The sequence below is a fragment of the Onychomys torridus genome, chromosome 1 (assembly GCF_903995425.1).
Source record: "Onychomys torridus chromosome 1, mOncTor1.1, whole genome shotgun sequence".
Taxonomy (NCBI): Eukaryota; Metazoa; Chordata; class Mammalia; order Rodentia; family Cricetidae; genus Onychomys; species Onychomys torridus.
In genome coordinates this window covers 126,260,719-126,287,224 of record NC_050443.1, presented here as the reverse complement: position 1 = coordinate 126,287,224, position 26,506 = coordinate 126,260,719, and the positions used below count along the sequence as shown (strand labels likewise).

The window sequence follows — 26,506 nt, the reverse complement described above, 5'->3', positions numbered from 1 at the left end:
AGAAGGGCCTCTTAGGGACCTGCTCTGTCTTCCTCAGCAGATCAGCAGGCAGAAACATCTAAGAACTCTAAGAGACCACCTTCTCTTTCTCCCGTAGTCTCCCTCAGCCTGCACTGCTCCTAAGCGGCCTGAGACCAAGGCCTTAGAGGTCTAGAGTATGTCCCAAGGCTCCAGCTCTTCCTTGCCCTCACGACAGCCCTTCTGAGCCCTCTCTCACTGGCTCTGCCCTCCTTGCTTCCCAAACCCTTCCCACCTCCAGGTGCCCTGTGGCCCTTAGGTAAATCTGAGGTGAACTTGGCCAGAGGGAACTTCTAGCCCGTGGTCCCCCTCCTGCTGTGGGTGTCGTAGCTCAGCACAAGCTGAGGGCGCTTCCATCTTTCCAGGGTCAGCTAGGAGGGCGCCAGGTTTTCTCTTCCCTGTTCCCAAACCACCTCCCAGAAACAGACTGAGTGCAGGGGGCAGAAAGGAGCATCCAGCCCAGACAACTGTCCCTCCGCTTGGGGACGGGCAGGACAAAGGAGCGGAGGGTGGGGGAGAGAGAGCTCTGCACCTTTAAGATCGTGCTTTTAAAGTTAGTTAGTTAGTTAGTTAGTTAGTTAATTCTGGTTAATTACCTTTGTCGAGCAGCCATTCATCTACTACTCGACCAAGCCGGTAGGGGATTCTCTGTCTAGCAATCGCCAGGCGCTCGTTATCAAAGTTTCCTTGGAAAAGTTTAGAAAGACAGGTTTCTCAGGCGGCAGCGCAGTCCGAAGGCTTTAGAAAGTAATTACGCAGTTCTCAGGAGCCCCCAGCAAGCAGCCACATTCAACAGGAAGGAGAGAGGCAGGAGCAGATGCTGGGCCCCTCCTCTCCCAGGGGCCCCCTCCCTAGGCTCCACGAGAGCCGGCCCCACCCTTGGGGGTGAGAGCAACCCAAGGAGAGGGAAATCAAGAAACGGGAAAGGAAGCAGAAAGGAAAAGAAAAAAACAAAACAATAACCCGCAGCTGGAAGGTCAGATTAGACAGGTTTATCTAGTCAAGCTGTTGAGGCTGAGACCCCACTTCCTTCACCACCCCAAAGAGGGGTGGTGGGGTGGGGGCGGGGCATTTAGCAGGTTTAAGTTAGGGGGCGGTCCAGCTGGTTAATGCGTTTAGAGGGTGGTTTAGAAGTGGGAGGGATGGGTTAAGCAGGGTTTATGCAGCATTTAAGGGGGTGCCCGGCACACTCATTTCACTGAGCTTTACACACTTCTCAAAGTCATTGCCAGCTCCCATCATCTCCTGGACTCAACTCCAGCTGCCCCAACACCGGTTCCCACCTCCCTCCATACCCATGCCCACCATACCCTTCCACCTTGGTCTCTGTTCCCTGATCCTAGACCTCCTCACTTTTCTCCCTGCAAGCTGCTTCTGCCTGCTCACCAGGCCCTGGAGCCCTACATTCCTGGCTGCTGCTACAGCACAGGGCTGGGGATGCCCACAGGCAATGGGGTGGCAGGCCATGGGGAGAGGGGAAAGCCGGGTGCTTAAACTCTCTCCCTACTCTCATTCACTTGACCAATGCCCAGAGACTAGGGTCTGGACCAGCCTATGTGCACTTCCCATGAACCTCCAGGAGCACCTTCACAAATTAGCCCACCTGGATTCATGTGTGCATGGATGCAATTGCTAGGTACCCATGAGGCTATGAGACTCTGTCTTCTCTACAGGCTTCTCTGCCTTCTCTCAGGACCTCACTGCTGGAGTCCACTGAGGCTCACCCCAACCAAAGACCCCTTTCTCCACAGCCCTCTCATTCCATCTCCTGTAGGTATCCTTGGCCCTTCTCTGCTCCCTGCTCTGCCCTGGCCTTTCCCTCGCTGTCTTCCCCATCTTGGTTCCACTTCAACACGCTCAGGCCCTTTGTACAGAGCCAAGGTCTGCACCTCTCCGCCCTCAGGACCTGGCCTCATCCCCCATTTCTCTCCCTCATCCGCAGGCCCTGCCAGCTCCTAGCCTACTCCTTCAGACTCCCTCCCCCAGTCTTAGCCTCACCCTTCTCCACCCTCGGCTCCCCATCTGGATACCCACCTGTTCTCTCCATGCTCAAGCTCCTACCCCAAGAAACAAGACAAGAAAGGAGAGAGAGAGAGAGAGAGAGAGAGAGAGAGAGAGAGAGAGAGAGAGTTGCATAGGGCACATGGGTACATGCACACCTATGTGGAAGGGGCTTGTCAATGTGCCTTTCAGTGTTTCTCTGTGAACCTACCACAGTGGGCAGGGACATGATTTCCTTTGAAAACATGGCCACTTCGTTTATTTTGCTGGGGTAGGGGCATTCCTCCTGTCCGCACCTCACAGCTACACTACCCTAACCAGAAACCCAGGCAGGCCTATACCTGCTTATGAATAGCTCTCAGGACCACCTGTGCTTATGCTCACGTGTACATGAAGGATGCACCCCTAAGAACTTTGGGGCAATGAGACCTTGCCTTCCCTAGAGATTCAGAGAGGCTACTGATAGACCATATCAGGTTCCACTGAGTCAGAACCCACAGACTATGGGAGGCCAGGTATGGTGGTGCATACCTTTAATCCCAGCATTCTAAAAGCAGTCACAAGTGGGTATCTATGAGTTCAAGGCCAGCCTGGTCTACATAGCAAGTTCTAGGTCAGCCAGGGCTACAGAGTGAGACCTTATCTCAAACAAACAAACAAACAAATAAATAAGAGTAATAGGTTTGGGACTGCTCTCACTGATGTAGTGGCCTACGGAATTGTTCAGGAGCTACCCTCACAGTGCACACAGGCAATAACTGGGCCCTTAAGAGACCCAGATTTAGCTGGGTGTGGTGGCACACCCGTTTAATCCCAGCACTCAGGAGGTACTCTATGAGTTCCAGACCAGTCTGGTCTACATAGTGAGTTCCAGGACCGCCAGGGCTATGTAGAAAGTGCCTGGCCCCACCCCCAAAAAAGATTTAAAAATACCCAGAATTGCAAGAAAGGGATGCCAGACAGCTTTCCCTATACCAATCCAGGGGTCCTGGCAGAGGACAGCAGACACCATGCCTCCCTCCTAGCCTTTGGCCTGATAAGGTGACCCTTTGGGCATGAAGCCTGACTGGACATGGTGAACTCTTCATGCCCTGACCAGCACTGGCCAGTGTCCTCACTGTTACAAAGGAGTGTACTGTTCCTGAACCAGAGCGAACTCTGATGCTCTGGGCTGTCAGGGTCTGCTTCTGGCTAGGAGAACAGGGAGTACAGCCAGGCCTGTGTAGGAGTTACCATGGCTGACCCCACACAGGCCCAGGACTCTAGGGTAGACTAGCATGCCTCTACAGAACCATTTTCTTGTGGATCCATCTTGCCTTCTGGATGTCTGAGGTCATCTGAGTGTCGGGCTGACCTATAAGTATGTCAGCCTCTGTTTTCTAAGAGGATCTGGGGGAGCTCTTATCTCAAGGGCTTCCCACAGTCGTGTGGATGTAAGCCTTCACAACTGTGAGTCCTGAGCCTGTCTGTCCTGGCTTCTGTACCTCAGCATGAGTGAGCCCTGAGGGCTTGTCCTGCTCAGGTTCTGTCTCTCTGGCCAGCAGCAATGGAGGTCCCAGGTGGTCATCCTGATGCTCAGTGGGGTCCTGTGTGACAGGCAGCAGGCACCCACAGCTCTGCCCTTCTCCCTCTTGGTCTGCTGCTTGTGGGGCTCTGTCCACCTTTTCTCTCCCTAGCTGAGTCTGTGTCAGCATCTCTGCATCTCTGCATCAATCCTGGATCTGCCTCCATCTCTGCAGATGTCTCTGTGACTATTTCCAGAACCCTCCATCACTCCTCCTCTGGCTTCCTCTCACCCTGAGGCTCCCTCCTGTGCTTCCTATCCCCCCCCCCACCATGGCCTCATCTCCTCCCTCCCCTGGTTCCTAAGACCTTGCTTTGTCCTTGACCACCACAGCTGTAGCCCTAGGAACTAAGTCTCTCTGCATCCTCAACTCTGGGTTCCCAGGCCAGGCACAGACCCTAGTGTCTTGTGTATTGCCTCTGATGGCTATTGAAGGTGTCTGACCCTCCTTTGAACTCTGTCTTTCCTCTCTCCCTTCCACCATGTCTCTTACTGCCTGAAACACTGGGATCCCATCTCTGTACCTCTAAGCTATCTCTCCAGCATCTACAGAGGCTAATATGGGTCCTTGACTTTGGGTCTTTGGCTGGTTCTGTTTTTAGGAACAGCTCTGCCTCCTGCCAAGATGTGTTCATTTAACTAGTGAATCTCTCTCCTAGGCTTCTGCATGGGTCTCACCATTTCCACCCTGCCCCTCCTTTCCAAATTCACCCTTTCCTCAATGATATCAGACACTCCCTAGTTCTACCCTCCTTTGTCTTCTCTGCCCATTCCCAAACTGGATTCTGGCATTGCAACCAAATAATATCCTCCCCCAAATCACCACCTCATCTCTGAACCCTCACATCTTTACTTTTTCTTAGCCATGCCCCCACCTGGGTTCCACCCAATCTTTTCCATAGCCACACCCTTTCCCAAAGCCAATGCCTCTACACTTAGCCACGCCCCACGGCATTCCCATCAGAGGCTGCTGAACCCACCCTGTCCCACCTTGTTGCCACTGTGCCACGGAGGATCTGCGGACCTGTGCCACCTACCTGCTGGGTACCGTTCGTTGACTGGCCAGCTGTCCACCTGTAGGGTGGCATTGCCACCACTTCGAGTAAATCGCACCACGTGATATTTGCCGTCACTCACGATGGCGTTGGGCTCATCAATGGTAATGTCGTCCGTGCCCACATTAAAAATCACCCCAACAGTGCCCTGGTCCTGGGGATGGGGAAATGGAGGTCAGTAATGGGGAGGAGGCGACTATCTGTTCTTATAAAACTCTACCTGAAGTTCCCAAAGTCCTCTCTCAGCAGCCTTTCATAGGTTCTAGAAAGCACCTCCTCAGGTCTCCCTCTAGCATATGCAGGCACTAGAGTACCCTGAAGGCTTACCACCACCTAGGACTGAAGAACGAGCATAGAGCCCTTTCTACTAATCACCTCTGCCACTTGCTCTCAGGATCATCCAGAATATTCAGAAATGTTTACTGGGCACCTATGCTATGCAAGAGCCCCTGGAGTCCACATGGATGACAAGGAGGTGGAGGCCTCCCTAACCATCACAGTAGGAGGGTTCACAGCCACAGAGGCCAGGCTGATCCCCCAGACCCAGGTCTGTACAGCTTCCCAAGCCTGACCTCTGACCTCTGCAAATACAGACTGTGGGTAACCCAAACTCTGGAAGGGGTGGAGGGCAAGGGAAGAGATGAGAGCTGTAGAGCTATGCCAGCTTTATTAAAGGAGAATCTTGGGGTGTTGGGATGGAATTGGGGGTTGAGGGCCAGGCAGAAGACAGATAAAGACTAGCCAGCAGAAAGGAAGCAGAGTGTGCAATCTTAAGAACCAGGTCCATGGGTTCAGCAACCCCGAAGAGGCCACCTGGGCTCCAACCCACAAATAATTTGGCCAACAGTGCTGAAGTGAGAGGCAGAGCTTTGCTGAGACCCCAAAACACACAAGAAGCACTGAGGAAACTTGTAGGGTCACATTTCACCCAGGAAGAACCTGAGGTTGGCCTTGAGAACCGTCTCAGTCTCCGCTCACAAGAGGGGACCCAGCATTTGAATCCCAATGGGCCCCCTCCTTTAGAACCTGCCCTTGCTCTGGTCCCTTGCCCACTAGTCTGGGAGACACTCACTCAGAGCTGAAGTGTGGAGCATGAGAGATGCTAAGGCTGACCTGCCTTCAGGACCAGGGTATCTCACCAAGCCAGTGAAGGCCCACTGAGCCCAAAGCTAAGCCTCTGTTTCATTTACCTCTACCTCCTAGCAGCCATCATGAACACAGCAAGAGTCAGCCCAACCCTCCTACACAGGGCAGACACAAGGCTCCTTTGGGCCCCTGGATCACTCTCTCCGGGACCTGGTCCAGTATAAGAACACACTGAAAGGCTCCCAGTCCAGCCTGAACAAGAAACCCTTTATGTTGTTAACTACATCTAAAGAGAGCTGAAAGCTTGGGGGTTGGGGGGGTGTCGGAGAGGCTCAGAAAGGTGAGGGGTGGGTTGAGGGGCAGGACAGAGTTGAAGACCAGGGTATGCAACTATGGTCTCCATGGCTATCTATTTCCCACATGTCGGGTCCAGTTTTCCCCATCCCAAGATCCATAACAAGCCATACACACCTGTGTGCACGCACACACGTGCACACACACTGTCATCCACCTCCAAGGAGGTAAAGCAAAGAAACTGAGGCGGCCTTGCCGAACAGTCTTAGCAAGCCCCACCCATGCACCACCCACAGACTGACAACATCCCCAGGGAGACGCGATCATCATCTGCTCCCCACACAGGCAAGGGAACAGCCAAGCCTCCTGGTTACTATTGTTAGTAATGATACCACCCAGAATAGTATCAGCCCCTTGGATGTCTCTGAGGGTTTCTCCCCCTCACGAGGCTCTGCCCGGGCAGTGACCATGGTCAAGGGCGCTGGCAGGCTGGCAGCTGGACTAGCAGAGGACTGGCTAGGTGAGCTGGAAGGCAGGACACCTGTGTTTCCAGGAGGCAGCCAAGCTTGGAGCTGTGCACTCCGGGGGAGAGGCGGCTCCCCAGAGCTGCTCCCGATGTGAAGTCAGTTGTCATTTCTGTTAAAGTCATTAATTCCTAATTCCCCAATTACCTCATTAGGCGGCGGTGGGGAGAACGCGGCCGCTCCTACAGCAAATAATTATGGGAGTCAAAATTAATTTGGCAAAGTGGAGCGACGCTTTATTAGAAACGTCAAATTGCGTTTCTCTTACTTTGCTGCCGCCCCCCCCCCCTCCTTCTCTGAGAACTGCTAACAACGCTGTGGTGGGAGCTGATGTGTCACCAGGGGAGGAGGGGCTTAGGGGGCTGCCCCCAACGGGCTTTGAGCCCATCTGGTACCCGACTCCAGCCTCTCTTGGGACCTCCACGCTTCTCAGCATCCTCCCCCACCCTCTGCAGCACCTAGGCCTTAGCTCCCTCCCTCCCAGCCCTGCACCAGGGGAGGCCTGAAGGAAGGAAGAAGGACATCTCTCCTCACAGACTTCCTTCCTGCTCCGGGAGGAAGCATCATCCCCTACCCTGCAAGCCCAGATGGCTCGTCACAGGTGACCAGGATTCTGAATGCCCACTGTGTGCAGGGAGTACATTACACATGTGGTCTAATCAAGCCTCTGCCCTCGCAGTGTGCCACACACCCGGGGAAACTGAGGCTCAGAGAGCTGCAGTGACTTGCATAGACACAGAGCAAAGAAAGGGTAAGTGCTGGGGTTCAAACTCACACCGTGGTCATCTCCGAAGCCACACAGGAAGGAAAAGAAAGGCTGGCTCAAAAAAGACAGACACGGGGAAATGGTGACACCCTATCACACAGACAGGCACCTGAAACCACAGCAAACTCCAGTCCCTGAAGAAACAGAAATGCATGGCCACATTCTGCCAGTTCCACTGACCCAGGGTCTTCCTGGGTCACCCTGGGTCACCTCGACCCACAGCCATCTCTGCTGCCACAGCTACTACACACCAGCACTGCCCTGCTGTCCACAGTGTGCCATCTCTCTCCACAGGCTGCCACACAGAGCTTGAGGGCTCTTCCCCAAGCCTGGCCCCTGTCTCAGTCCCCACGTTCCCTCCTGCCCTTTCCCTCCTTGGGACCTCGCCTGTCACTTGTCACTGCCAGCCATGCTCTGCTGACAGGGTGCCTTCCCCTGGGTCTTCAACCTTCACAGCTCTGTGCTGGAGGAGCGAGACCTCCCTAAACAGCCATGTGGGAGGGGCCAGGAGCACATCCCCACTCAGACCTCAGACAAGCCTCCTCCTCTGCCCCCCTCAATTCTTCCCTCTTCAAAACCCAGGGCTCCCCGCACAGACCCTTCCAGCTGGCACACAGAGCCTGCCAGCCTTCTCTACCCTCGGAGCTCAGGGCTCTGGCCGGGGCCAGCATGTGGGGTGTGAACAGGAAAGGGAGGAAGGAGCCTGGGACAGAGACGGAAGCTGAAGTCGGTGTCTGGGACTTGAGACCCTGGAGGAGGAAGGGCTGGGGGAGAGGCTAAGTCAGAAATGAAATCTGACAAAGCCAAACAAAGGTCACAGGGAAGGTGTGGACTGGGGTCAGAGGTCACAGGGAAGGGGGTGGGGCGGGGCCACAGGTCACAGGGAAGGGTGTAAGGCAGGCCAGAGGTCACAGGGAAGGGTGTAAGGCAGGCCAGAGGTCACAGGGAAGGGTGTAAGGCAGGACAGAGGTCACAGGGAAGGGTGTAAGGCAGGACAGAGGTCACAGGGAAGGATGTGGGGTGGGGCCAGAGGTCACAGGGAAGGGTGTGGGGTGGGGCCAGAGGTCACAGGGAAGGATGTGGGGTGGGGCTAGAGGTCACAAGGAAGGGTGTAAGGCAGGCCAGAGGTCACAGGGAAGGGTGTAAGGCAGGCCAGAGGTCACAGGGAAGGGTGTAAGGCAGGCCAGAGGTCACAGGGAAAAGTGTGGGGCGGGGCCAGAGGTCACAGGGAAGGGTGTAGGGGCGGGGCCAGAGGTCACAGGGAAGGTGTGGATGGGGTCAGAGGTCACAGGGAAGGCTGTGAGGTGGACAAAGAGTAAGGAGAGAAGGGATAAACTGCCTATAGACTAATGGGATGTGGGGTTCAACCAAGAGATCAGTGAGGAAGGAACCTGAGCAGAATCTGTGGAAAAGATCTGGTCAAGGATCTGCTGGGAGCACAAAGGTCATGGAAACAGGGGTCACAGGTAAAGGCAGGGCGGGATTCCAAGTCAAAACAAAGAGGCACAGATGACTGTGTTGGGCAAGGAGTGTGAGGGAGAAGACAGGGCCAGGTCCGGGTACAGTGAACACTGACACCAGAGAGCAGCCCAGAGACACCCTAAAGGTGAGGACATTTCCGAAGACCACAGTAGTAGGTGTCTAGAAAACGCACAGACACCTTGGATGACTGGAAGGCACAGCTGCTCTGCACAGCAAATGGGTGACTCTTGAGTGACCAGGAGGGGACTGAATCTCAAAAGAACTCCAAGAAATGAGGGAATGGGGCCTTGAGTGCTCCCCACGAGGGGCAGATATGAGGTGACATCCACAGCAGGAGGTGTGGAGTCAGCATGGCAGGGTTAGGGCTGGGCCTGGGTCCTTACAATGTGCAGCTGCAGGTAGTCCCCGAGGCCGGAGGCGCTGTCCACTCGCACCAGCACAGCACTCCGCTGGTGGGTGCTGAAGCCTACAGCCAGGCGGTCCATCCTCGTGCTGGGCCGGTCATTGGGGGGCCATGTGTAGGTGATGAGCGCTCCCCCCTTCCCAAAGATGTATGTGGTCCCAGCTGTAGAGAGAAGGAAATGGAGAAGAAAGGTCAGTGGGTTCTTGTGGTTGGATGGGGCCAGAGCCTGAGGACACCAGGGTTAGGGCACAAGGCTTCAGCTAGGAAGCCCACAGAAGCCCAGGTGAGAGCCTGTGCATATGCATGCACACAGACAGATGTAGCTGCCTCACCAAGAATCCTAGCTTTAATCACAGCAGTACAGGTAACACAGAGAGTGAGAGGCTGCCAAACACCCCAGACGGCAAGAACACCCTGTGTAGAAAGGACCCAGGACCTGTTTTGACCAGCTCAACTTCTCCCAAGTGCTTCTTTGGGACCAGAGCCAAGCAGCAAGGAGGCAAGAGGGAGCCTCAAGTGATGGCGGGGAGATGAGCAGGGCTGTGGGCAGCTGTGAGTCATGGCTCATCTCTGGCACCTTGCCAGTGCCAGCCCCTCAGTCCTCTCCTAGGCCCCTGGGAATCTTCCTGGTTTGTCCAGGGATCCTTGTTTCCACCCTCAGGCAAGGGTACCTGGGTGCCAAAGCCTGGAGGCCTGGAATCCTGCCCAGAAAGGAGGAGGCAAACATGGGGGGGTGGGGGGAGTTGACAGCCAGAGGAGGAAGGAGGCAGAGAGACAGATGGACAGAGAAGGACAGAGAGGGATGTAGGTGAGAGAACAGGAGAGTAGGAGCCTGAGATGTAGGCTCCCTCTCCCAGCCCTCCCCCACCCCACCCTCTTCTTCTCCCTCTCCTCTTCGCCATCCGGCTGCCGGGGGCGGGTGTGAGGTCCCTAACGATCTCAGCCCCAAAATAAACCCCATTAGTCGCCATGTTCCCTCCTGCGGCTGACTGAGCTCCCTGGGGGTGGAGGTGGGAGTGGGAGGGGGGCTGGTCACCCAGTTTCCGGGAAGGGAGCCTTGTCTGGGAGGCCTGGAGAACTAGACTCTTGGACGTGCAGGAAGGGAAGGGGAGGCTCATCTTGCATTCTTTAGGATATAAACAGAGCAGATGAGATTCATAAAATGCTTGATTAAATCATTAGCTACTAACAAGTCCTCTCAAGGCAGTTCTTGGGGTGGGGAAAGGGGTTCAGGGGAAGACTTAGCCATCGAGAAAGGGATGCAGATGGAGCCTGAGGGCAGGAGCCTGGAGCAGCCCAGTAGAGAACACAGAGGTAGAGAACTCTGGTCTTGGGGAAGCAGGGACATAGGGTCTCTCATTCAGTAGCCCCCTTATAGTCCGGGTAGTCAGGTGGGATGGGGGATCCGTCCTAGGGAACTCTGGGTCCCCATAGGAAAAGGGACTTCTGAGTGCCTGCAGAGGGTGCTTACTGAGTGTGGAAGGCTGGGAATGGAAGGTCTGCAGCCTGATACCAGAGGTAACGAGAGTAGAGCTGGAGAAAGGACCAGTCTCCTGCTGGTCCCCAGAACCCACCTTGTCTTCTACCTCCCAGACAGAGGATAAAATTGGAAGGGACCCCAGGGACAGGGCAGACAGGGGAAAACCACAATGTCTAAAATGGCCATCTTTTTGCACACTGTAGTTTGGAAAGCACCTGAGCAGACAGGAGGAAAACAGCTCCGGCCCTGCAGGCTTAGGTGTCCCCGATACCTCAGGCCCTAGAGGCACAGTGGGGAAAGTTGAGCCTTCAGGTTGAGTTCCAAGTTTAGAGTAGAGAGCCAGTTCCAGTGAGGGGTATACAGTGAACATCACCTCTATACTCAGTGCAGGTTACTTGCCTGTCTAGAAAGGCTGGGCCTGGAGGCCAGAGCCAAGCAGCTATGCCTCAGCCAGTACAGTCTCTCAGTTCCCAACACTGCAGCACTCCAGAAAATTGGCTGTTTCCATGACAACCATAATATCCAGGGTCCTCCCTCTACCCTCCACTCACAGGAGCTGCACAGAGAATCTGTGGGGTAGGGTTAGGGGAACAGAGATGCTGACCTTTCTCTACACACTCCCTGACCCCTGGGCTCCAGGGTCTCCCAGGGAGAGGAGGATTTCATTGGGCTTCTCGGTTCTCTCATACCAGGGAAAAAAACACCAGACTCACACATTTGCGTGGAGTCTACCCCCAAACCCGCCATGTCACACAGCTCATCACCATGGACAGCGCCGTGCCTGGGCGGAGAGCACCGGAACAACAGCTAGCCAGGTGCCCGGTTAGACAAGGAAGCCGGTGAGGTCTGAGATGCATGCCCACAACCCAAGTCCCAGGCCTTACAAGCAGACACAGCTCCAAGTGACGCACACCTGGACCCCACACCCACGCGCGAGCGGCGACGCACCCACTGCACACAAAGCCCCAGCCCGGAGAGGCAGACCCCACGGCAGGAGTCGCGGCAGGCGGGGAAACATGGCGGTAAACGCACAAAGACAGGCCTCCGCGGGCGGCCAAGGGCAGGGGCCGGCGAGGTGCGGATGGGCGCCTGCGCCCCAGCCCTCCCACTTCCCAGTCCCGGCCTCCCCCAGGATTTATGATCCAGCTGTTCTCACACTGCAGACAGTTTACTGTGCTGGGCGGACCTGTTAAAGGCGAAGGGCGTTTATTATACTGTGGGGGAACCAGGTTGGAGAGACTCTTCTTGGGCAGAAGAGAGAAAGGTTTATTGGGCTGGGGCTGCAGTAATTACCCCAGGGAGACATTTCTCTCCCCAGCACCACGGATTCCGCACGGGCGGGGACAGGGGGCTTGGCTTAAGGAGGAGGTCGGGTGCAGGAGGCGGGGCTTCTGCCAAGTCCCGCCCCTCCGGCCACGCTCGGGAGGCGCTTCCCGCAGCTCAGCCAAGCCAGCTGGACCTGGCCGAGACTCCCCCAAGAAAGCACCGCAGCCTTCGTGCCCAGGACAACACTCCAGGTCTATAACTCTCGACAGCATCCAGAAAGGACTTGAGAAGCAAAGGGGCCTTAAGCAAGCTCCAGTGCTGCCCGAGGCTGGTGTAGACCGGTTGTTCTGTTCCACGCTGGGAAACAGGGAGCTGACTGTGCACAGCATGCTGACCAGACCCACCTCACCAAGGCCCATGGCAAGAGAGTTTCTAAACAGACATAATAGGTCACAGGCTCTAGATTGGCACCTTCTGCCCACATCCATGCCCACAGTTTCCTCAATGCCTTCTAGACCCAGAAATTCACAAAGCCCAAAATACTAAAATGATCATACAGTCAACACCACACACACACACACACACACACACACACACACACACACACCTACATTCTAGAGAGAAAACAACCAACCATTAACAATGGTTAGGGAACCCAGACTCAAAGCAGTTATTCCACATAAAAACCACCCTTTCAGTCATGCCCCAGGGCTAAAAGTCCATGTGCAGCTGCTCTGTCTGCCAGGGCCCCAATAGCATCAGAAGTTATAATAAAAGCCTTCTGGCAGGTCTTGAATGATCATGGGATCCTGCACAACCCAGGAAAAGTCTGTATCTTAGATGCTTTCTGTCACCAACAAATCTTCCCAGGAGAGCGGCTACAGCCAGGGTGTGGAGCTTCTGCACAGGCCCCCCAAATCCAACTCTCTCCTGATCTACATACCTCCTCAGCTCTTAACTTCATTCCTGGCCATACACTATTCAGTCAGTTCCAAATTGACATACCCATCCATACTGACATACATGGTAGTCCCCTTTATGCCAGACTGACTCAGAAATAAGCTGGGGTTGGATCTTCCTTTACTGGCTCCTGGGGGAGCTGGAAAGGAACTGGAGATCATCAAGGATTCAGAAACCAGGACTGGGACAAAGAGGTCCACAGCCAGAAAGGTGTCATCTCCTCCATCCATTAGGTCCCAGGTGTGCTGGTCACCCCATACCCCACAGTGACATCAGGTGCAGAAGTGTCAATGGTGTTTGGCAGGTGGGTTGGGAGGTTATGTAACAGGAGTGTTTGGGGGATGGGAGGGAAGTGGGAAAGTACTCAGGAGGAAGGAAGGGCAAGGAGAGACTCGGTGGAGAAGCAGAGAAGCAAGTGTCCATGACGAGAGACATCCTCACACTAGAGAACCTTGGAGCAGGAGGCAAATGGCTGGCCTCCAGCCCAGAGAGAAGTCCCAGGGGAAGCTAGTTCTCTCATCTCCCCCATAGTTAAGGTGAGCAGAGATGGGGTCGGTCATGACAGATTGCTTCTTCTCCTTCTCCTTCTCCTCCTTCTCCTTCTCCTTCTCCTTCTTCTTCTTCTAGCTTTCCTTAGCCACTTCCTCCCTCCCTGAAGCCTCCACAATCTCTTCACTCCCTCCATCGGTGTCTCATCTCATCCTCCACTGCTGCCCCCATCTCATCCTCCACTCCCTCTATCCCAACAAGATGCCCCCAAGGCAACACTCATGCCAGCACAACATAGGTCTGTCAGATCCCAGTTATCTTGACCTGTGCCCCTGTAGCATCGAGGGCTGTGATGAGCACCTCTGGGAGGTCTAGAACGGTAAAAGGATAAAGCATCCTGCACAGTCCAGGAAAGCCTGCATTCCTGTCCCTCAGCCTGGCTCCTGCTCCTAGCCAGCTCCTGGGCCCTCCTGCCCACCTGTCCATCATCCCCAAGCCTGCACTTCTCTCTTCCATGTCTACTCTTCACCACATAGGGCACCCCTCCATCGCACCTGGCCCCCTTTCCCAACTCACTCCTTATGCCTCACAGCATTGCCTAGAATGACCATGTTCTGCCCGAGAGTCTTTGGAAGCAGCACTGACTAGGCCTAAGAGCCGGGAGAAGACAGTCAGGGGGACTGCCCGAATGAAGAGGGCTAGAGAGGCCCTGAGGAGGCAGAGTTGAGATCAGGATGGTGCAGGGTGAGGATGTGGGAGAAGAGGAACCAGGGAGTACTGCATGGGGCAGGGATGGCGGTTGAGCTGGAGACTAGAGAGGGACTGTGAAGGGGACACAGGTCCAGTCTGGAGAGGCTGCTCCTGAGGAACGCATGAAACAAAGTAGTCGCATATGGGGGTGGGGGGGCGCGGGGAGGGCTGAAAGACCGGATATGACATGGGACACAGAGATCAGGAAGCTTCTTGCAGGCACAGAACAATTGTGGGAAACAGGGACAGTGCAGAAATGGGAGGCATGGATGGGACAGGACAACAATGTGGGGTTAGAAGAGGATGGAAGAACAAAAATGGAGCTGACCATGACAGGTGATGGGCAGTCATCGAGGAGGACCAGGGACTGAGAATGGGCGTGGATGGCTGGGAAGTCCTGAGGTGGGAGGAGGCTGTGAGGGGTAGTGAGTCAGGAGCAAGTGTGACAGGGGCAGGGAGGACCAGAGTGCCCAGGTGACAGAGGTACAGAGACGAAGTGTCCAGAAGTGGAAGTTATCAGGCTTCGGAAATGGGAAGTGTTGGAGGGCTAGGAAGGGAGTCCGAGATGAACGGTGGTGAGGCAGAGATGGGGGTGACGGGAAGAAGAGAGGGCAGAGGTGGAGGTAATGGGGGATTAACTGAAGGACAAGGTGCAGAGAGAGGGGAGCTGGGGTGCACAGAGCAGGGAAGTGATGGATAAACTAGAATGAGAAGAGATGGGTCTCTGGGATGGGAGGTGACTGGAGCTCTGGGATGGAATGTGAAGGGGGACTGAAAAGCAATGGGAGCTGCTGTACAATGAAGCATGTGGGAGACATGGCAGGAAATGAAGCACCCAGCATGGGTGCTGTGGGGTACAGTAATAGAAAGTGACAGGCTTATAGAGTCAGTGGGACAGAGACAGGAGGTGACAGGTACAGAGCTGGGAAGAGATGGCCTACTGAGAATCCTGGGGGATAGGCCTCCAATATGAAGGAATGAAGGTCTGAGACTAGACATGGGAAAGTGTGGAGATGAGAAGTGGTGAGGGCCAGAGAGGAAGGTGATGGGTCTGTTTCAGAAGGAAGGGGAAGGGCCTGAAGACAGGAGGGGATGCAGGGCTCCGGTGAAAATGAGTACATGGTTACAGGGCTGACACAGAGGTGAGAGCCCAGAGGGACTGGGCTCCAGAGGTGACATGCTGAGGGTCACAAGCAGAAGCAGAGCAAGGATGAAGGATAAGGGTAGGAAGGGGTAAAGAGGGGTCCAGATGATGGGGCGTTAGGCGGAGGGGATCGTTTGAGAAGGCCAGCGAGGGATGGGAAAAGGGAAGGTTGCCAGGCAGGCAGAGGTGGAAGGAAGGAAGTAACAGACCAGCCATGGGGAGGTGAGGGTGAGGCAGAGGTGGAGGTAAGACAGACAGACGAACAGAGCAGTGCTGGGGAAGAGAGATTCAGGGGGGATGCACGGAAAGGATGAAAGGACAGACAGGCGATGGGGCTCTGGGAGAGGAGGCGGCTCACAAAGCATGTGAGGAGATACAGGTGAGCGGTGTGGACCACAAGGATGGGGTGAGCAGGAGGAATGGAGAGATGGAGGTGAGGGTGGGGCTGGCACGATGGGAGCTGGAGATGGGAGGTGGAGGGGCTCCGCCGCAAAGCCCAGCTCCGCGAGCGCACAGTCGGGGTGCGGCCCCTGGGGCTCCCGGGGCCTGGGCGGTGCACCCGAGACCCCTGAGCCAGTCCTCTGGCGTCTGGGCGCCACTTACCGTGCCCGCTGCGGGTGAGGAAGGGCATGCGGTTGATGGCGATGGGCACGGTGCCGTGCTTGCTGTGGAAGTGGTGGACGTGGTGGGTGGTGCTGAGGCTGGACGAGACCCGGGCCCCCTCGGTCGCCCCCAGCAGCAGCAGCAGCCCCAGCAGAAGCGGCAGCAACGGTGGCGGCGGCGGCGGTGGCGGCAGGGGCCCGGCCAGGGCGGGGGGGCGGCGCGGGCACCCCCCCTGCCCGCTTCCCCCGGGGGGCATCTCGGCCCGGGGGTGGCCACCTCACAGCCCCATGGCCGGGGGCGGGGACGCGGGGCTGCGCGGCCCCGCGAAGCCCCCCTCCGGCTGCTAGCTCCGGAAAGGGGGTAGGGGTGAAGCGAAGGAAAACCAGAGCCGGAGCCTCAGTCCCGAGCCAAGCAAATCAACTGGATCCCGCCGGGGAATTCGGGGTGCGCGCAGCGGGAAGGCCAAGGTCCGGGGCGCCGCCTGGGTCCATCGCGGGCGGCTAGGGGTCCCCCCTCAGGCTGGGGCCGGGCCGGCGCAGAGGACCGTCAGCGGCCAGCGGGGGGGGGCATGGTGCTGGGGAGGGGACGGTAGGGAAATCCTGCAGAAAAACCCAGCGGGGCGGGAGATGGGGTGCGCAGAAGGAACCCAGGCCCGGCTCCCCAGAAAGCAAGAGCACCGCGGAACCGACCCGGCGCCGCTGCCGCCCGACGGAGGCCAGGGAAGGAAGGAGGGAGCGGCCGGGGGAGGGGGGGCGGGAGGAGGGGGAGGGAAGCAGATCCGGGTGATGGGGGGGTGAGGGGAGAGGAGAGGAGGGGAGAGGAGAAGAGGGGAGCGGGGCCAAGCAGAGGAAAGGCGCGAGCCTGCGAGATTCCGGCGGAGAGATGGAGGCAGCGGAGTGTTGCTGCAGAGGCTGAGAGAGCTGGAAGGGAGAGGGAGGGAGGGACAGAGGGGAGGGAGGGAGGGACAGAGGGAAGGAAGGGAGGGGAGGGGAAGCGCAGGAGGAGGGGGGGCAGGGCGTAGGGACCCGAGCGGCTCCCGATCTGCGGGCGGCGCTGGGCAGCTCCGCGGCGAGGCACCTGGCTAGCCCGCTCGGCACTCGCCTCTCCTATGCACGCGCCCCACCCCTCCCCCGCGCTCGGGAGCGCGCGTTCCACCATCACCATCACCACCACCGCCACCCCCCTCCTGGAGAAGGGGCCCTGCTGAATAATTGAACAGGACTGAGGCTTGCAAGAGAAGCAGCTCTCTTCCTCCTCCCCTCTCCTCCCCCCCCTTCCCTCCCCTCCCCCATCTGGACGAGCCCCAAAAGTGCTTGCTGGTCCAGCACGCAGAGATGTGGCCACAGCCCTACTCGGCACCCCTTGGAACACATGTGCATGCTGGGTTGTGGACAGGCTCGGTTATAAAAACACCCACGCGTCCCTATAGGCACCAGTGTGCCGGGAGACACACAGCTCAGACACATATATGCATGTGTGTGACCAGATACTGGCATACCGAATGCTTACAGAGGCATATGTGGACACACACACACATGTTTGATTATGGGCAATGAATGGCCAACATACACTCCCAACCCCCTTGAAACTCACCCTCTGAAACAGTCATCCATACTCCTAGAAACAACCTATCCAAAGCCCCAAAGGCACTGGATAGTCACACACACACACACACACACACACACACACACACACACACACACCTGCCTGCCAAGGTGTTTGCCTACCCCTACAGGCCCTCCTGCTTTCCTCCAACCCTCCGTCCTCCCCACTCCTCCTCCCCTAGTCTCAGTCCCTAGCTCCCCAGGGTTCTCCAGGACAGTTGCCCAGAAGGACAAAACCTTGTGTGTCCAGCTGAAAAAACCATTTCTCTTAGGAGGCATCCTTACACCCTTACACTGGGATCTGCTCTCCAAACTTGGGGGTGGAAGCATTTGTCATGGCCCCAGAGATCCGTGAAGATAAAATCCCTCTCATTTGGATGCAGCCTTCGCACTCACATCATCCTGCTTGGACAAGGGAGAGGGTGCAGTGCAGGAGGCAGAGGAGGAGAAGCGGAGGACGCACAGGGGACCCTGAACAAATGGGACAGATGAGCAGAAAGAAAAGGCGAAGAGGAGGGGGAGGGGACAGTGGCTCCTAGTTATTGATTCCAGCTTCCATTTTGGTGCAAAACTGTCATGGTGATCCTCAAGCTCATGGGTGCAGTCAAGACCCAGTACAAGCTAGGTTGGGGTCTAATGTCTAGAATTCCAGCACTAGCTGATGCAGAAAATTTGCCACAGGCTGGAGTCCAGCCTGGGGTATGAGTTGAGACTGTTTCTGAGACAGACAGGAAGGGAGGGAGGGAGGGAGGGAGGGAGACAGAGACAGAGAAAGAGAGACAGAGAGAAAGAAAGAAAGAAAGAAAGAAAGAAAGAAAGAAAGAAAGAAAGAAAGAAAGAAAGAAAGAAAGGAAGAAAGAGCTAGCTCAGGACAGCACCTCAGGCTGCAGCAGCCACTCCCCCAGCTTGCTAGTTGGGGGAGTATCCACACACACCACACCCTTCAAAAGTGGAGAACAGTCCTTGGGGGTACCCAAGAGGAGGCTCAAGTGGTGCGTGGCCCCCCAAGGGAGGAGAGACAGTAGGGTGGGGCTCCACGAGGTCTTGTCCATCCGCCCACTCTCTCCCATCCTTGGGCCCCTGACTCTGGAGTACAGACTGACAGGGCTCCAAGCAGCCAGAAAATGTATGGCCCCAGAGGGAGGGAGGGAGGAGCTGGTGGTGGGAGAGGAGAGGAAGGGAGAGCGCCTAGAGGCCAATCAATATTGGTGAGTGGAAACTGGAGAGTGCTGCTGGGGGTGTGGGGGAGAGACACAGACCCAGAGGGTAAGAACGAACAGAGAGATGGAGGTGTGCAAGAGATCAATAGAGGCTGAGGAGATGAGGAGAGGTGGAGATGCAGCAGCCATGGTGAGACTAACAGCCTGGGAAAGGCTGTCCTCAGACAGCAGGAGCCAGGGCTTTGGTCTACACATTTCCTCCTCTCTCCTCCCATCCAATAGCCCCCAATTCCTCTACTTGCTTCTCCAACTGATCTTTTTCCTGCTGGTCTGTCAGAGTGCACTCTTGAGAGCTCCCACAAACCCCTCACGATACAGGTGGAGGAACTGAGGCAGAAGGCAGGAGGAGGCTGTCCTGAGGGTCACGCCTCTCTTCCTCCTAGTCTCCCTCCATCCAGACAGCTCCCAACACCCTCCGAGGACCAATTCTGCCATGCCACCTCACCCACCCTCCCCCACTTTTCTTCACATACAGTAAATCTCTTTACTGATGTCTGTGTGATAGTGTGCACCTGCACAGGGCTCCAAGAAGGACAGACATGGAGTGGGCATGAAAACCCAGGCAGAGGAGAGGCCCCGGGAGAGAAGGGAACATGGCTGGCACCCCGCCCAGTTTCTCATGCTGCCCTTGAAGTAGGGGAGACCTCAGAGCGGCTCCAGGTAGCCCTGGCTCCTTCAGAACAGTGCTGAGCCCTTTGGGGGCTCCAGGCTTCACCCACCTTTTCTTTAGCTCCACAGTTTTGCTCAGGCTATGCAACCAGATACACAGATTGGTGCTTGGAATGATGAGGAAGGCTGGGCCCCCAGCTCTGTTGTCCTTTTTCTACCAGCCTAAAACTTAGAGAACATTCTCTTCCCACCTCTGCCCAAAGGTGGAGCAGTTCCCTAGACACACACCTCCAGTTCTAGGCCCTTTGCTGAAGCACAATGGTGAACATGAACAGCTGTACTTAGGCCAGATTTCCTACATTCTGACCAACGTGGGTATCACCGCCATTCCCCTAGTCCCATGTGTAGCAGTAGTAACCATCACAGTCAAGGGACCCCGGGTTCTATCGGAGCTCAACCACTGACCCCCCTGTGACTGGAGGCTTGGCGAAGGATCAAATGGAAGGGCTTTGCGGGTGTCAGTGGGGAGGTTTACGGTGAACGGGTCTGTGCTGACTGAAGCCAAGTAGAACATACAACAGGGCTGAGGTGGTCCTGAGCTGGCTGGGAGGTTTAGGGATGCACACAGGACAGCAGGTCAGGTGAAAGTCCTGGGGGACAGAGCTGGGACTGCTGGCCACACCTGAGAACCAGGAAATGAGAGGGAAGAAGGGGCTGGACATCTTATCAAAGGAAAAGCCAACAGCCATCCAAGAGCCTAATCCCCTGGAGTGACTCAGGGCTCCCATCAGACGATGCAGATCCAGACGAGGGTCAAGGAGCCAGGCAGGTCTCACCTAGGCCTGCTGTAACTACCTCCAGGCATCTCCAGGCCCCAGGTGGCTCACTTCCACTTTGTGTTTGAAAAGCAGGGAAGCTTTATCCTTGCAGCCTGTGTGTGTGTGTGTGTGTGTGTGTGTGTGTGTGTGTGTGTGTGTGTGTGTGTATCTGGGGCGTGTGTCTTTTCTGATGTCACTTTGCTTATCCACCTGCCCTATCCCTAGTCATCAGAAAGGTCAAAGCCTCTGCACCCCTGCCATACCCTCATGTCTGACCCAGCTACCCTCCCTCTGCTGAGCTATAACCAGCTGATGGCCACCAACCACTGGGGACTAGAAAACACTGCCAAAGCTGCTATCTCTGGGGAGGGGCCTCAACACTTTGCAAACTAGCAGGGGAGGACACTAGGGACTGACCTTGTAGCTCAAAGGGACAACCTGCAGCTGGGATTCTTGAGTTTGGGAGAGAAAGAGGGAAAAGCAGGGCCTTTGTCTAGGGAAATCAGATGTCCTGCCCATCTCAGAACCAGGACAGGCCACCTGACAATAGATGGCTCCAGAGACTCAGGCAGCAGCTAGTGGCAGCAACCACTAGCCCCTGTAGTCTCTGTGGTAGTGGAGCAGAAGGAAGCGAAATCCCTCTTTCCCCTGCAGGCAGTTCCTGTGGCTGGGGTAGGGATGGGAACTCCCGAGTCCAACCCCATAGACACTCACGGTCATTGCAGACAGGGCCTCCATAGGAAGTCATGGTACAGTCGCAGGTAAAACCATCCCACTGTTGCAAACAGACGCCCTGGTTGGCACAAGATTCTTCGGTGCAGGTGGTGCTGGGGCCTGGAAAGAGCATGAAAGAGAAATGCCCTGGGATCAGCCACATCCCCAGGGACTGCGGAAGTTCCACAGCCGGGCAGAGGTTCTGCCCGTGGTCCATCAAACCAGAAGGGCCAGATACCAGATACTAACACGGTGCTGGGGTGGGATGGGAACAGGCCATTCCAAGACTATCAGGTTTGGGACCAGGGGTCAGGATGGGAGACACCAGGGCGAGTGTGTGCCTCGTCCTTTGCCTGTCCTCCTTGTCCCAGAGTTCTTGCGGTAGGCTTCTGGAAGTCCGGAGAAGCCTCAGGGCCACACCTGAGCACTCTGTCACACTCACCATCGCAGCCTCTCTCCACCTGCCCGATCCGGTGCAGGGCGTCAGCGATGAGGTCTGGGAGGCGGCCGTTGAGGTCCACAGAGGCCAGGCAGCCCTGAAAGCCGTCCCGAGAGGCCACCAGCTTGGGCAGGTTGCTGAACATGTTCTTGCCCAGGCCACCGATGTATAACTCCCCTGCAAAGGGAGTGCTGTCAACACCCTGTCCTCCTGGTCCTCACTGCCCTCCCAGGACTCCGCATCCCACCACTGGGTCCTCCCAGACACCTGAAAGGCTCACGGTATCCCTAGCAACGCCATCCTTCCTCTTCCCTTTCCTTTACCATCTGTCCGCTCCCCTCCCTCAGAAGCCCCGTTGCCTGAGGTAGTGGGGGTGGGGGGCAGCTGGAGGGACCCACTCCATGCTTTCTCCCACACATTTGGTTCCAGTTCCGGTCTGTAATCAGGGCCTTTCATGGATGTGCAGCCCTACATCCCTTCCGCCCCCACTCCCCTACTTCCCCAAAACTGTTTCCCAGAACAGGCCTTTCTCCACTCAGCAGCCTTCTCTCCTCCAAAGTCCTCCTGAAAAGTGGGGCTCTGGGAAGAAGTCTTCCCCAGGGATGCCTAATTTCCCGCATGGACTCTAATTCTCCTACAAGGGAAGTCCTGACCAACATCTAGTGGAGCTTTGGCAGCCCTGGGCATCTTGTCAGAAGACTAGAGCCTGGGTCGGAGCCACTTCCGATTCTCTGTACCACATCGCCCTCTCCTGGGAGCAAGGAGAAATCACAGCATTGCCCTGCAAGCCAGTGACTGGGGACTCAAGAGGTGAATTCACTGGTCTCTGAAGAGCTTCCCCAAGTTTTGACAGTTCAAGTTACATGGACACACATGGGGACCTGCAGACCTAGAGGATGCTGTAGGCATGTGCTAGGAGGCAGCATGGATCCCAGCTGGCCCTGGAACTGCTCCAGGCCTCACATCTTGGCAATGATTGCCGTAGAGTCACTGGAGAAGATAGGACCCTGATGGGAAACAGTCTGCCCCAGTGCTGTCTGGGGGGACTTCACAGAGCCCAGTGAGACCCAGGTGAGAGATGTAAGCCAGACACAGCGAAGAACGAGAAAGAGGGTTGGGGGAGAGGAAGGAGAAGCAGCCTTGACCCCTTGCAGTAGGGGGGAGGGTCTTGCTGGAGAAGGGAAGCTGGGCTGGGGCTGGCCTTCTCCAGAGGCCGCAGCCCCACCTTTGAGATCCAGATTTCGGGCACCATTGGAATGCTGCGTGACAGTGCGGGAGTCAATCTTCAGCGTGTGCACGTTGCCTGGGTCCCTGGACACCACCACATTGTGCCATTGGTTGTCATTGACTGGTTTGTCTGAGTTCCCCTTCATCAAGGACGGGCCATTCCCCAGGTCAAACACGTAGTGGATGTACCTGCCCCACAGTAGGGAGGAAACACTAGATCAGGTGGGGACCGTTGAGATGCCAAGGAAGAATGAGCTACTGCTGCCAGGGGAGCTAGGGGCCGGGAAGGAGGGGTGGAGGAGGAGCTCCCCCAGAAAGGAACCAAAGCAATGGCAGGAGAAGACTGTGACGTGAGGTCTTGTCCCAGCTCCCTGATGAATGCAGGGAGCTCACAGAAACACTTGCTCTTGGGACCCAAGAGGACCGGACAGAAGGGGAGTTTGGGTGATACAGTAGGGGTCACCCGGAAGCAGAGTCTGAGCTGCTTGGGGGTGCAATCTTCCAGGGCAAGAGAAGGACTGGGCTTCCTTCTGCCATAGGGAGGCCAATGGGCAGAGAAGGGGTGTAACTGGGAACCCTGGCAAGAAAGCAGCTGAGGAGCCAGCAGCCTGGAAGCAGGGTCAGCTCTCCATCTTGGCTGAGGAGGAGCCCTCCTGACTGATGACTAGAGATGTGAATCTTGACCTGAAGTCTGGGTGCCTTGAACATTCCCGAAGGCCAGGGGAGCTGTATCTGGGCCAGGAAGGGGACATCACCACAATGCCCAGCCCCTCACCCCTTGACCAGCTCGATGACAATGAAGTCATTGCCGTTGCCTGAGTTGAACAGCAGAAGCCCGTCGGGGGCTGTGGTCTTGAACTGGAAGAAGAGGTGCATGGAGGCATAGGCTTGGAGCGTAGCCAAAGCCAGGTAGCTGCTACGACTCTTGAAGGTGACGGGATCAGCCACAATGGCACGCAGACCAAAACGAGCATTAAGCTCACAATAGGTGATGTCCCCGTCTTTACATTGGTCCATGTAGGGCTGACCGTTGAACACCAGCCCGCTCAGGTGGCCGATGAAGTTGGAGGGCACCACAGAGATGAACCGCCGCTCTGTCATGATGCCCGTCTCAATGTTGTGGAACTCCAGCCGAGTGTGGGCTCCTGCCATCTGTCCTGCTCAGGACAGAAGACCAACATGAGGGAGAGGAACTTAGTGCACAAACATGGGGTCGCCTCCAGGCTGGGGCCTTGTGTCCCCAGAAACATCATCTCCTCGACACGGGACCACAGCAAGTGACATCAGTAGATGTCCTGGACCAGTGCTAACAACCCTCCACTCAGGGAGAAGCTGCAGGAGTCAGTGGAGAGCCAATAAGCGTCCACAAAGAAGCTGCCCGTAGGAAGCTGACATGGTCCCTGGGGTCCAGACCCATAGTCATGACTTCCCTTAGGAGTAACAACCCAGGCAGAGGTGAAAAACCAAGCACGGGTCACTAGAAATAAGTCCAGCACCCTGGGTCCCGGCCACCTACCCTCCACGGTCACGTTGTCCACGGACAGCTGCAGGCTCTTGCCACGCCGGACCACCCTCACTGTGTGCCACTCATTGTCATTGAGCTTGTGCCCCGCAAAGAGAGTCTCGGGGCCTTTACCTGCAGCACCAAGGGGGGAGTGAGCACCACACCCACCACAGTCACAGACACCTTCAGTCACTGCCCCAGGCGCAAGGAGCCCACCTGCACACGTGCACGCTCAACTAGCACATGTCAATGTGTTCGCCCCTTGCCTCACACCTGTAGTGCATGCAGGGAAGTCTTTTACACCTGGAGTCACAAACCCAATTCATCCAGTCCTGCTACTTCGTGTGATGGCAAAGGATGCCAGTTGTATAGAATATGACATGAATGTTGGCCCTGAACACAGACACACCATCCCCTCGTCTCCTGAGGACCTGTAGTGTGCGACTCTAGCAGCTGAATTCTCAGACCTAAAATTCAAAACAGGACATACCCCAAAGGAAGGGCGCCCACAGTTTTACCTTCCACATGCACAACCCAGCTCGGACCCACCGTCACTTTCTTGTATGTTCCTGTTTAACTCTACACCCAGGAACTGCTATCCCTACACGGCACTCAAAGAGCCTGCAGGGCCACAAATACGTTCTGTTTCTTGGAAACTGTGGCCACTTCTTGACAGTGGAATTGTCACATCTGTCCCATGTTGCTGGGCTTTGAACCATCCCTGGGTCCTGGGCGCTCAGTCTGCCTGGGGCTCAGGGTACTGGCCTTAAAAGGCCTCAGGTGTGTGCACACACTGTGCCACAACCACATTAAACCAGGGGTTCTGAACACACAAACTCTACTTGTGCCTTTCATGCCCACATACTCCTTCAAGTGATCTGACAGCAAGCAAGGTGCACTTTGCAGAAACTCCCTGAGACTGAGCACCTAGCCCAGGGGCAGAGAGACCTGGAACTGTCTACCTCAGCTCTCCTTCTGATTTTCCGCTCACGGCCGTTACTGCCCACTCTTGAGTTTGATAGGGACTCTGCACTCAGGCCATAAAGGCTAGACTTTGAGGCTCTGGGCATGCCCCGCCCCTTGCCCAAATGTCTTTCTCGTGTGCCTCGTCTGCCCCCTTGTGGTCACTGAAGGATACGCATCACTATGTCTCCAGGCTTTGGTTTTTGCCGCAGGGGCCACCTAGCTCCAGGTTTCTGCCTGCTGCTGCTGACAGGAGACAAGGTGCCTGCCCTCCCTTTCCCAGAACCCATGAGCATCCTCACCAACTGCTTCTCCCTGGTTGTGCTTCATCTTACTCATCTTGCCTTCCACAATTCCCCTTCCCAACCCCATGCCTGCTTCCCTCCCCGCTCCCTCCATCCCTTTCTCCCTGAACCCCAATGTCCAGCCTCCCAGACCCCTTGGGTCTCTGCAGAAGAAGAGGGAAGCCACTTACTAGGTGCGCAGCCGACGCGCAGGCAGTCTGGGGGGGCCATGGGGTGGGCAGAGGGGGAGGGAGAAAAAAAAGGCAAAACAAGGTTTTTTTGGTTTTTTTTTTTTTTTTTTTTACATCCTTCACAGGGAGGGGTATCTGCAGGCAGGGGTTCCCTCCAGGGCCACTTTCTGGGGACCACGCGTGCCCAGGTGCCCTTTCCCCATCCTCAGTAGGACCCTTGTCCTTCCTGCCCCCAAGAGGGTTTCAACCCTCCCCAAAGCCAAGAGGCAGGGCAGTCAGGTGGTGGGAAGAGGGCTTGTGTTCCCCTTTTTGAGGGGCCCGGGCCTCTCATGTCTGAGGGAGATGGGCACCTCGGGAATCCCAGCCGTACAGGGGATTGCCAGGGGATGAGGGCTTGGCCGACCCCACATCTACCCAATCCCTAGGAGGGAGATGGGTAGGGAAGGCCAGGGTCCCTGCATCCTCTGCTCTGGGATGACACCCTGCTTAGAGCTCAGGTGTGACAGGTCACTCCTCAAGCTCTAAGCTCAAAAGAGGGGTCTGCCCCAGGGTCCCCTTCCTAAGGCCATATACCTCCCAAAGCCCCAGAGGCTGGCACCACCCCTACAGGAACCTTCCTTCTATCCATCTCTGCCCTGGGGCACCAAGCTATGACTAGGGGTCCAAATACCCCTCCCCCTGAAAAACTAGTGTTTCATCAGATTTTCTAAGGAAGCGCCAAGGCCTCAGATAGGGACACCAAGATCTGCCAAATGTGACTTCTAGGGCCAATGAAAGTCACTGACAAGCAAAGGCCCTCAATCCTGCCCTGGGCCTAGCATTGCTGTCCCCCAATTTCAAGTCTGGAAGGGTCTCTTATGGTTCAAAAACTCAAATTTACACAGAGCCAACATCCCAGGCCCCCAAGAACCTCCAATCAACCCTTTGGTTGGTGGGAGTCAGTCAACCCTTTCAAGGGGACAGAGCCCTGGGTCATTTGAAGTTCTAGTGTGCCCTTCAGGTGCCATACCACTTCATAGGCCCAGAGCCTGGCCAGGCTGAGTGATGG

General features: G+C 56.2%; 1 protein-coding gene across 1 annotated transcript in view; it reads right to left on the bottom strand.

Moving 5' to 3' along the window:
• Positions 1 to 26,506, bottom strand: part of Nrxn2 (neurexin 2) — a 112,296-nt gene that overhangs the window by 18,007 nt on the left and 67,783 nt on the right. The window contains 9 exon segments of the mRNA XM_036203108.1: positions 615 to 704; positions 4,621 to 4,792; positions 9,174 to 9,355; positions 20,851 to 20,970; positions 21,293 to 21,466; positions 22,515 to 22,705; positions 23,292 to 23,673; positions 24,033 to 24,152; positions 25,459 to 25,485. Of these exon segments, the coding sequence (XP_036059001.1) occupies positions 615 to 704; positions 4,621 to 4,792; positions 9,174 to 9,355; positions 20,851 to 20,970; positions 21,293 to 21,466; positions 22,515 to 22,705; positions 23,292 to 23,673; positions 24,033 to 24,152; positions 25,459 to 25,485 (1,458 nt within the window).